The sequence below is a fragment of the Serinus canaria genome, chromosome 2, assembly GCF_022539315.1.
Source record: "Serinus canaria isolate serCan28SL12 chromosome 2, serCan2020, whole genome shotgun sequence".
NCBI lineage: Eukaryota > Metazoa > Chordata > Aves > Passeriformes > Fringillidae > Serinus > Serinus canaria.
Genome location: NC_066315.1, coordinates 140,600,730 through 140,613,330, shown reverse-complemented (window position 1 = coordinate 140,613,330; position 12,601 = coordinate 140,600,730). Strand labels below are relative to the sequence as shown.

The window sequence follows — 12,601 nt, the reverse complement described above, 5'->3', positions numbered from 1 at the left end:
AACACGTACAATAAGCATTTTCCAACAATACAGTTCTACCATTAAAGCAAAGGTCTTCTCAGTGTTGCAACACATCCTATGTTGTGAAACAGGAGCAATTTGTTTAAGTGACAAATGAAAACAGCTTACCTAATCCTTTTAGGAGATCCTATCAGTTAAGAAAATAAATGCAAAAGGTCTTCAAATGAAAAAGCCCACCTCACCGAAAAAATGTGGTTTTCATGATATTTGTGTTCAAACACAGCAGGAGTTGTAGGAGTCTAAATAAAACTATCAAGGTAACTGATACTGGTTTTTTTCTACAAAGATATCAATTTAAGTAAGTTTTTAAGTTTTTAAGAATACTCACATCAGTTTGAGCCATAAATGGCAGTTCTGCATTTCAGGGCAGTTAGTCAGATTTTACTGCATAGCATTCAAAGAATCATTTTTAAAAAATCAGACTTACATTGTTTTTTCATCTCCTTAAGCTGATCCTTAAAATACATATATTTTTCATTCCTTTGTAAATCTGAGTCACTGTTCATGCTCTCCATTTCAAGGAATTTTTCTTGCACCAAGTTTTCTAAATCTGGTAAAATTTCCGGTTTTTCTTGTTTTACCTGTAGGGAAGAAGAAATAGAATGTATTCATTATGATACATTTTAATACAAAGCAGAAGACATCAAGCAAAACTTCATTAGCATAATCTCAGTTTCTTTTGACTACAGTTAGGCTTCCTGCTCTGAAGCCATAACCTCCAAGTAACTCATTTCAGTAAAAGTAAGTATGAAATGTAGATATAAGCTTCTCAATGTCATTTAACTCATTTTCAGGGTATTTCTCACAGTAGCAAAAGGAAAAACTGAACCTTGCAGTCAAATTTACCTCTGTGAGTGGTGGAGGTAAACATGTTAACAGGAATCAGCGTAACACTTGATGAGTGTGAAACCAAAGTCTACAACACTGTCCAGAAAGCAAGAAGATAACAGAAAATCCAAAATAACTTTTAAGAGTTTTGCAAAAACCTCCAGTCTCATCACTTCAGAATCAGGTTTACAGAAGCCTATAATCTACATGCAAGATTAGTGTGATAACACTAGCAAGAACAGTAGAGCTAATGTAAAAGGAAACACCTCAATTTATTTGTGCTGTGTGAACAAGAAGCATTAAGCCACACAAGCAGGCAAAAACACAGTTCCTTGAAAAGCACTTACTTACAGCAAATACATCTGGAATGAAAAGGGAAGTCATCACATAGACAATATTAAGATATTCTAAGAATGCAAAAAGCCCTTTGGGAACCCCCTAGAATCAATAATTGGAGTTCTCTGTTTCTTAAGGCAACATTAAATTCTAGTGAAGTGTAACTTTGACAGTTCTTCATAAGAGCTAGCTCAGGGACTGTGCTGTGCAATGAGGATCAGCAACAGCACCAAGTAGAGAAAGAAGGTGGACATTTGTCAAATCCTTAATGCTAAGCATTTTCTGAACCAGAAAAAAGCTATTTCTATCCCAAAATCATGTCAAATATGACAATCTGAAAAAAAAAAAGGAGGTAAGCACCATTTCTGCTGAGCCACTCTTTCCCTACCACACATACTAAATTCTGCCCTTCACCAGACCATGACACTATTCATTGTGAAAGGAAAAAAAGGAGCCTACTGTGAAAAAAAAAAAAAACAGTCCACTTCATCAAATCATTTACAGGTTTAAAAGTTTACAGAGACCTTGGACATCCCACAGAATATATTTTGTTACAGGAGCCAAATAAATAAATGTTCACATAAAAATGGACTTAGCAGACACATAAAATGAAAAAAAAAACCCAACTTTACTATCACTTAAGCAAAGCAATCCATAGAACTATTACTTTTTCCAAGAGCAAAGCCGGTTTGGCACATTTACTTTCAGCAGATGCAAGTTGTGGCAAGAAGAAAAATAAGAAAAAAACATGCACTGCCAGGTGATAGCATGAAGTTTTCAAAGGCACCTGGAGATAAAAGATCACCTACCACAACACCCAGCTGTAAATAGGAAAGTCTCAGTAACACTTTGGTACCAAAGGAGCACAGTGACTATGAAAGACCAATAGCATGGCATCAAAGATGCTTAGACTGTTGCAGGGGCCAGGCAGGAATGTAGAGTCCTTATCCCATGAAACCTGACCAAAGGAGCAAAGGAAAACAGAGCATCCCATACCCAGTGCAGTGAGGACAATCATTCACACTCAAATGGTTTGCCTGTGCCAGCATCACAGCACACTGCTGCAAAAGAAGACCTATCACAACCCCAACCAGCATTGCTCAGTACTCAGCTGGAGAAGAAACTTGGCTATCAAGTGTATGCAAGAACAAAAAGGCACTTACTAAATCAAAATTCATTTAAAATGCAAGACATTATAAAAGAATGCTTTGATCAGGACTCATGTAGTGCAAACATATTCCTTTCTGCAACATCACACTGATTTTACTGACATTCTCTCTTTAACATAAAAGTAACATGTAGACACACACAAGAATAGTCCAAATAACAACCCACCACTAAGATCTGTCCTCATGACAAATGAGAGCACTGTAGCCATATGGAAGATCCAGCTGTGTATACTAAAAATAACCCTGAAATGCTTCTAAGTTGCTGAGACTGACACCAAGAGTAAAATAAATTATGTGGACATTCATCACAGGCATCCATCAGCAGTAAAGACAATGTCAATAATCTTTTCCTCTCCACAGGGACCACATTACACATTGATAGAGTTACATCAGGATCTCTTTATCTTTTTCTTGACTCATGGAAGATTTGAGTGCAGATATGCATCAACATAACATCTTCAATCATACCCTCAGACTGAGAGGTGAAAAGAAGGGCACAGTCAGTGTTAGTTCAAACAGCGGTTCTCAACTCCAACTTCCAGAATTAAAAGACTTTACACATATGAGCAGAAAAAAAAAGGTAGGAACTGTAACTCACAGCATTATGTTACCAAAAAGAACATGTTTGAGAAGGTGCATTACATCACTCTGTGCTGGTGCTACCTCACCTCAAGTGCTGTGTGCAGTTTTGGGCACCACAATGCAAGCAAGATATAAATCTGTCAGTGAGCACCCAAAGTGGGGCCACAAAGATGGTAAACAGCTTAGAGGAGGAGCTGTATGAGAAATGGCTGAGGTCAGCCCAGAGAAGAGGAGACTAAGGGGAGAACCTCACTGCAGTCTGCAGCCTCCTCACGAGGGGAAGGGAGGGGCAACTACCGACCTCTGCTTTTTGGGGGCAGCAACAGGACCCCAAGGAGCAGCATAAAGCTGGGTCAGGGGGATTTAGGCTGGGTACTAGGAAAAGGTTCTTCACCCAGAGGCTGGCCAGGCACCAGAACAACCTCCCAGGGAAGTGGTCACAGCACCAAGCCTGACAGAGTTCAAGAAGCATTTGAACAATGCTCTCAGACACATGGTGGGATTCTTGGGGGTGTGCTGGGCAGGGCCAGGAGCTGGACTCAATGGCCTTTGTGTCTCTCTTCTAGCTCAGGATACTCTTATGATATCCACACAAATAAACTTTGTCTGTGCCACTGTGGAGCTACAAAGATTTGCATGAAGACATCTCACTAACCTCAAGAGAATGCTTACATTAAACTCTCCCTCAGCACCTAACTAATCACACAGCTTGCTGCCATAGGTCTATTAAAGTAAGAGTAGCCTGCTATTTGCTAAGGGCAACATGAACAATTCCACCAGCTATCGAGTGGAAAAAAAAGTCATTCACACCAGCTAAATTCCCAATAGCAACACATTACTAGATTGTGAGGACAGCCCAGCAATGCAGCACATATGACAAAGGCTCAGACAACCACTTCATACGGAAACCTAGAGTCAGATGTGAGAGATGCTCAAAGAATGCACTTTCTTATGGTTTAACTTCTTTCATGTTTACAATTTAAATTCAGTTTCTGTTCACTTCCACATGATTGCTTTCATTAAAATGATTAGTAGAGACACCATTCCTGACCACACTCAGTACTGTACCACACACATGCTATTACTGAAATGCCAGGTAGACCTTCTGGAAGGTCAACACATCGCAGGTGAATAATAAGGCATGTCCACCCACTATAATAACAAGCAAATACATTTTGCCCTGCACAAGCAATTTCTTTTTGGTGCTGCATATCCTATGCCTAAGAGAGGGTTAGAAGAGGGTTGAGAATGGTATACACAACAACATAAATGAAAACAAAAGAAAGAAAATGTCCTATCAGTGTTGGATCCTCACTGTGGGACAGAATTACAACATCTTACCCACTACATCAGCACAACACCTTTACAGGTTCATTACAGTTTTCTTTAGCTCTTGCCACCCACCCACTCCTACTCTAAAGATTCTTGATGGATATAGGAATGATGAGATCAGCATAACAAAATGTCTGAGGGCAATACAAACATAGGGTATGGCTAAAGGGACAAGGCAAAATTATCAGTGTTCAGGGCACCAAGCTGGGGTCATGCTCCTTCTTGGTCTCAGTAGCATGTCAGATAAATGCTTACCAGCAGACCTGAAGTTACTGACATGTTCAATTCCTCAGAATAAGTTACTTCACATGAGAACCGTGAAAGACATGTTAAGCAAACGACTGTTGGTTTAGCAGCACTGTCAGCCAAAACCAGCATGCTAAGTAACACCTTGCAGCCATTAGTCAATCCATTGAGAGCTACATTGGTTTTGAAATGGGGTGGAGGCATACACACCCTACAAAGCATCCTGGAAATTACATGTAACGATGAACTGGGAGTGTTCAGGACATATGGTGAAAAGAAGTATCAGTCACAACATCTTGTTTACAGCAACAGAAAAAGCAAAAGCATCTGCTGTGCTGTACTAGCAAAGAACCACACGGGTTTTTACATGGGGGTCAGCAAAAGGAAAACAGACATGGTATATATAACATACAGATACATACATGATCTACCAGCAGTCCTGATAAGAAAACACATTTGCAAACGCTTAACACATAATTGTTTAGGAAAACATAGCTGTAGTTAAACTATCAAAAGATCCATTTACTCACGGGCTCACACCACACCACTTGGTCAGAGCCATATGTGCAAAAGGGTTTCTGTGTTTGACTGGCAGTGCTTATGGAATGAGCCACTTCATGACATGTCTTCTGCCACTACCTGTCTGTAAGGATACACCGTCCTCTCATGGATTCTTCCATGGACTGTGTCTATTCTATGCCTGAACTGTTAAAACTATGCCTCCAAAAATCAGGCTTTTTGAAAGGCCAGCTTGCAGAGCCTAAGGGAAGAGTAAATGCAGGGTATTCCAAGGGACAGTCTGGGGAATTTTTATTTCATCAATTACCATAACCACCAAGTCAAAAATAAATTATTCTGTTCCAGACCAATCTCAGAATGAGTAAGGTCAAAGGTAGCATAGACTAAAATTGGACCAGTTTGTGGTATTGGTCTCCATACAGCAAGGGATCAGTGTCTAAAAAGGCACTAATTAGCATAACCCTGCATGCTGCACTGCAGCATTTAATAATTGTCCTGCCCAGTCCCAAAACACTTCACAAACATTAAAGAATTTAGCCTCAAACACCCATTGTGACATGAACCATGTATTTTACAAATGGAGAGGCTGTGGCATTAGGAGATTAATAACTTGGCCTAAGGTTGCACAAGGAGACTGCGGCAGAACCCAGCATAAATAAATCCCAGTTCTGTGCTTTGAGCACAAAGCCATCCTTCTACCTTCTCCTTTAGCTGAGGGAAAGTTCAAATTAACATGTGCATTTGGTTCACTCTCTATAAAGAGGTCTGAAACAGCTTGTGGCTGCTTGGCAATCCTTGTGATAAAAGAACAGCATTCTGCCTGTCACAGAAATGCTCCACTGGTCTTTGCATTGCAGTGGTTCAGCATGTGACACACCATGGTTATTTTTTAGCCTTTTTGTTCTTCTCTCTCTAGCGCAGAAGTCCTTTAGGTGCATATTTTTATCCTGTCACTGTTCCAAGGTACTCTTTCTCAGGGCTATCTTTTATGTCCCTGGTATTTGGAAGCTTGCCAGTGCCATCCATTTTATTTCTCAGAAATTTCTTGCCATACCTGAACTAAGCTGCAGTTTCCTGAAATCTGTGACACAATCTACAAAAGAACTGTCTTTTCACAGAATTCAGAATTCTCACCAGAGTCTTTCAAACCATGCATTATTTGTTCCCTGTAATTTAATTCCTGCAAAATATGGACTTTTGAAGTTTAATTTATGGATATCATTGACATTTGAGTTTTGTGAGGTATAGAAACATTCCTGCTGGCTAATGAGCTTTTAAAAGTCAGCTGACAGGGCAGAATTTCTTTATTTTCCAGATTCTTTGTTGTTTCATTTATGAAAGGGAGGGTGATGAGTCACTCAGTGGTATAAAGCTCAGAGGTATGTAGTTATTTAGATATTTATATTCTTTTGGGACAGCACAAAAAAGGATATGGTGATATTTCCACCTAACTCCAAACTCAGATTAATTTATACTATATTTACACTACAGCCATGTGCCTGTGCATTTGGTTATCAAACACTGACAGCAGCTGCATCTTTTGAAGAAAAACTTCTTGTAGTTCCTGCTGGGACCTAATTTCTTATCTTTGTGAATTTGATTTTGTGAAGGAACTCAATCGATTTTTCAGACAGCCAACTTCAAGTCCTTCAGGAACAGTGTGCCAGCCTACCACATCCTACAAAGAGCCAGTTCAGAACATGGGAGCCTCACATTTTCTGAACTGACATAACTTCAAAATGTCTGAACCAGACATGGACATATCTAAATCTGCTTATTGCAGAGAACAAATGCCAAGAAGTGGGTGAAAACAACAGTAGGAATGTCAAAACAGCCTCTCTGAGCATCTCATACCATTGAGAAAGTAACTATTCTTCCCTTATTTATCTCTGCTGTGCAACAAAAGCAAACAGAAATGCATGTCACCTTTCTTTCTGGTTTAACAATTCCTACATCCTATTATTTCATCCTTACCCCACTAAATAATTTATTATTACAAATATGCAGCCTTTCAACACACATATTTATTTTACCTCAGGGTAAGTCAAAGTTTGCTGTGATTATTTATTATAACCAATTTTTTTTTCACTGAGAGGGAAAATAACAGGGGAGCTAAGTAAATTTGTGGGTTGAGTCACCCATACACTTTGTGAATCATGTGAGAACCAACTCTAAGTGAGTCACCACTGTAACTGAATCAGGCTGCAAAATTTCAGCTCAACCTAAACAGTCATTTATTATTCTTGAATGGCTAGATACAAACCCTTAGCAAATATCAGCTCATTTGTTGATGCACAAATAAAACACTGCACTTGGAAACATCAGCAAGGACAGTCAAATAGTATATCATCATTCAGCAGCAGGAGCTGCAGTATGAACACAGCTCAGCTGCAGCCAGGATTGCCTAAGGGCCCACATCTGATTCAGGAGATTCAACACCTCTGTACATCATGGCTGCAGGGCTGGGACTCCAGTTGAGCAACACCTTTGCAGACTATTGTGAAATACCAAGAGAGGCAGATTTGTAAGGGCTGACCCACACTTATGACACATACTGCCTTAATAAACCAGGCCAGCACAACAGAAAATCACTGTCAGCAGGATTCAAGTATCCCAAATACTGCTAAAGTAACAGTACAAAGGTGAGGCAGGGTTGCCGTGGTTCCAAAACAGCACATCAACGAAGTGGTTGTAGCTAGGGTGTCCCCAAAATAAAATTGTCTGTACCTTCCACAGTTTCCTTCCCCTACTTTAAACACAGCTGCACACATACAACCCTTAAAAAAAAGTAAGCAGTGAGAGGCACACACTGCTTCCAGGTGTACTGGGGTGTATCCAACCACACTCTCTTAACTCCTGGCACTTGACAGTCATTTCAGTAAGGCTATTAATGGACTTTGGCCACCCTGGTTGCTGTCTCCTGTTTAGAAAGGAACCATCTATATAGGGTGGGATTAATGCAAATAAGCACCAGGTGAAGAAACAAAACTGCCTGTGTGCGTGCAAAGTTTACAGTCTGAACAGCATCTCTTGGGATTCCTGTATGTTAGTAGTTTCACCTCAAGCAAAATGCCCTACTCCACATAGATTTTAACAGAAAAAAACCCACCCGTTTGTATTTACCCCAGTTACTGACTATGGCAGAGAGAAGATGGTGAACACCCTTTTGCTTCCCCCCAAGACCCTTTGTGCTATGCTTTTCAAAGTGCAAAGGGGTAAAAATAAGCAAAGAAAGGAGATTTTATTGAAATACGAGTATTAAAACTACTTGTTACCAATAACATAAAAATGGCTCACAAAACCAGCAGTAACTGTATTAAAGGTGTGGTTTTCCCAAGGTACCAAAACGAAGAAAGCTCAAGTATATTTAGCACCTTAAGCTTTTCAGTGTTTCTGAAAGCCTGTCATTTGCTGTAAGGGTTGCACTAAATATTCTTAATGACTTTAACAAAACAGAAGTCTGTCTCCATCTTGTTTTCTGTATGTTTTATTCTACATAGGAAGTATGAATATGACAAAGCAAAAACTTTGCTTTGGAAATGCCACACAGTTGGCATTAGTATCTGCATCTTAGTTCAAAGCCACCTTGCTTCATACTCTCCACAATAAAGGGAACTTGAAAAACTGTGAGCAGTGTAAAAAACTGCAATTAAGCACAACAGTAGCAATAGCAATACCTAACTGTAAAGTGGACTGGATGAAATCTGGTAGCTGACTCTAGAACAGGAAGCACATAAGAAGAGTTTTTAAAAATTCAGGGATACTTGTTTTGCAATCCTTTTGCAATTCATACACAGGATTATGGTTCAAGACATGGTGAAGGAGCAAGGCTATCTTCTCCTCATACCTAGAACTTCTGTCATAAATGGAGTTCATATGAAAATTAATTTTGGTGCACTAGAGATACATAGCATTTTGTGCTAAGTAGTTTTGCCTGAGCACAGATGAAGGCATGCAACAGCAAAATCAACTTAAAATTTTATTCTTATAAAAATGTTTCTTTGTTTTAACAGTGTTTTAGAAACTGCGAGGCAGATGGTGCATCTGTTTTGGCAAGGTTGATTCAGCAAATGCATCAGGCTGCTGAACCAGTTTACCAAGCTGCTGATTAATTCTCATATTTAGCAAATACATTAACATGGATATTAGAGCTATTTTTCTTTCTTTAATATCCCACTCAAACTGATGGGAATTTAGACATTGATTTCAGTGGGAGCAGAAGAAGGCCCTAAGGAGATTTCGGATTAACAACCTGTTTACTCTTGTATGGCTCTACTTGTTTGACTAAGATCACTAAAATCTTTCTACAGTATGGAAATAAAGGGCTAAATCCTAAAACAAGTACAGCTCAGTGTTATCTACAAAAGCTCCTACAAAACACTGTTTTATGCCAGATATCTAGCTTATTCCTGTATAAATACAAAGTGTGACTTATCCTTCAAAGACCTTCATACAGCAACCATTATTGAAATCTGTTATTTTTCCAGAGGGATGTTTTCCATATTCTCTGGGTATACCTCCAGTGAAAGTCAGGCAAGCTTTTTCAATGTTTACTCCTCCTGGAGTTTTTTTCCATTCATCTGGTGAAATTCTTGTCCTCAGAAAGTTCTTCAGCCCTGACAGTATTTCTTCTTCATACTCTCCAAAACAGAGAGTCATGTTGCCACTTTTCATCAGGAGTAAATGTAACCTTTATACTTTCAAGAAACAGTAATAAGATATCTGAAGTAGAGACTCATGCTTCATTCAAATTGACATTAGTTGAAAAACACAATCCTGGTCGAAACTTGAAGCCTAGACCCATCAAATTAATATATCTTTATTAATATACAGATCAAGATGGCAATAATTCCATCAGAGTGAGCTCCACCTTGAACACAGAGCAGTGAATTCAGTGATAGCACAGGGCTGCATTAAGCAAAACAAGCAAAAAACCCAACGAGTGCAACTATACTGAGCCTCCCAATTTCCTTATAAACTGGGAATACCAACCTTACTTATACTCAGTGAGTACAAATACCTCACTTGTCCCAGTCTGTGGGTGGTGGCAGAATTGCCTTTTATTTTGCACTTCACTGCAAATGCTGGGGAGACAAGTCTCTCCTTTGAGCCTTTCTACATACCACATTCTTCCATCCATATTAGTGATGTTTACTTATCCAGCTTCCTATTGGGACAGCCCTCAATGGAGTTATTAGCCACTAAATCCCAGGCCTTACTTCTAGTCTTATACTTCTTGATTTACCAGTTCTGGGTGACAGCTTGCACCTCTTCCCTTGTCTTGCCAAACACTATGTGCCCTCCTGGTACATGCTCACGTGATTGTTTTCTTGCACTGCACACTCTGAAATGGCAACATAACCTTTCTGTTACATAGGTGTAACAAGATATCCCCATTCCCTAGTTTTTTACAGGTTGCCTGCAGGCAGGCAGAGAAGGATGTTTTCAACTGCAATTCTTTTCCTCCTCTTTGCTTATAGGTCCATCTTTGTAATTTAGCTTCAGAAAAAGAACTGGATCAGAAAAATGAGCATTTCAACTTAGCCTTTGCTCCTAGTATGCTAGATAATGTTGCTGCTCCTCTGTATTTACCAGTTTTTGCAAAGAGAAGGTGTGCTGTGTGACAGCTTGGATTAATCTTGTTTACATAACCACCCTACACATCCTTCCCACTGACCTTCCAAAATCCTTAGAGTCTATCCACACCTTTGCTGTTATCTATCACAGTATCAAGAGGCTGATTCGTGCCATCAGATAACTGATGATGCCAGTCTCTGTCACTCTACCTGTTTGATTTTCAAAACAAATGCATTTACACTCTCTCTATCCTGGTCCCCCTACTGTAGGAAAGCTCCTAACATACATTTAGGAATCTGTCTTTAAATCCTCTTCAAAATCCTTGGTTTAGATCATTTTCCTTTATTATGACGCCAAAAAATGCTTTCACAACTGATTGTTTCTGTGCCAGCTGTGTGTCCTGCATGACTCAGCCCAACTTCCTGATTCCAGCACATCCCTTTTGTACTGAGCCTCCAAAACTGGGTCCTCAGAACTTTGACAAAACCTGAACACTTTTTTTGTTATAGGTCATTACATTGGTATCTGCATCTCAGTTCAAAGCCACCTTGCTTCATACTCTCCACAATAAAGGGAACTTGAAAAACTGCGAGCAGTGTAAAGAACTGCAATTGAGCACAACAGTAGCAATAGCAATATTTAACTGTAAAGTGGACTGGATGAAATCTGATAGCTGACTCTAGAATAGGAAGCACAGAAGAAGAGTTTTCAAAAATTCAGGGATATTTTTTTTGCAATTCTCTTGCAAGTCATACGCAATGCCTTTTTAAAAGGCTAAATGCAAATTATCAATCCAGGTTTAAAGTTATGACTAGAAATTAAATCATATTCCAGCTCTCTAGCATGTACAGGTTCCCCCATTGCACACAAGCCCTTGATTTTGTTGTTGGAAGTAATTAAAATCCAACTTTAATTTCTAAATAGTTCATATTTAAAATAAGAATTTCTGTAAATGAGACTGTGTGATTGCAGTAGCAATTTACTCATGTCTTCAAAATGTGACAGCAGGGTGAGAAGAAGCAGGAAAAAAAGAGAGCACTCATTTGCAGTTCTAAGGCTGAAGGAAACAATTCTGTCTGAGAGTCTGCAGGGCAATAGAAAAAACAGGAGCACGAAGCAGAACAATTCCTCAGTGGAGTACTCTTCAGTACACTGTTAAAGTGCTCTTTGTAAAACCAAAAAAAATTAAAAAGCTTAGCCTTAAAGATTGATCTGGCTGACATGAGAAGGTGTTAAGAGTAGAAATCTTATTTGTCTCTCCAAGAACTTTCTGACACTGGAAGCCACACAAGTGTGGACATAATACTGAAGAAAAGAATCAGTACTTTTTTGTCTATCAAAAACACTCTCCTTATTCCGTCTGATACTCACAGAAATTTTATGCTGTCCGTGATTAGAAACTGCCATTTACCATAAGATTTAAAAGCATTAAAAAGTAATTTTTTGCTAAACTTATCTCTCTGTGCCTGCAGGTATTTTCTTTCTGTTATTTTTAAATTCAATAGATAGATTTTTTTTTTTTCTTATTTCTCAGTTTCTGCAAGGCTATCACATTTGTCCCTCAAGTTCTTTCAGGCTGCTAGCACAAGCCCTATGCTAGCCAAATCTCTTGGTAACACCTCTCCTGCCATTTGAACTTCTCCCTACATCTTCCTGAATTTACAGCCTTCTTATATTTAGGTTTTGAACTCATTCTTCCTCTTTCTCATATAACTTTGCTTTCCCTTTTTAGATTCTTTTGACACTCATCTCATCATCATTCATCACAGTTTTTAGTACTGCACTTTCCATCCTATAACCCTATCAAACTTGCTTTTCCTTCATTTCTCTGACTCACTGTCTATCACATGCTAAACTGATTCCTGCCTTATTACTAGCCCTAATTACGGGATGCCTTCATTCTTCCTTTTATATATTACATTCTCACTGAACACCTGCTGAGTCACTGGCAAAGGATTTAGGGAGCAGGCACAGATGCAGGTTTCCTCCCC

At 39.2% G+C, this 12,601-nt stretch overlaps 1 protein-coding gene across 5 annotated transcripts in view; it reads right to left on the bottom strand.

Annotated features, from left to right (window-relative positions):
* Nucleotides 1–12,601, bottom strand: part of NSMCE2 (NSE2 (MMS21) homolog, SMC5-SMC6 complex SUMO ligase) — a 123,081-nt gene that overhangs the window by 65,801 nt on the left and 44,679 nt on the right. For all 5 annotated transcript variants that reach the window (XM_030236316.2, XM_050970256.1, XM_050970259.1 and 2 more), the window contains one exon: nucleotides 449–602. In XM_030236316.2, coding sequence (XP_030092176.2) covers nucleotides 449–602 — 154 coding nt within the window. The remainder of the gene's footprint in view (nucleotides 1–448; nucleotides 603–12,601) is intronic.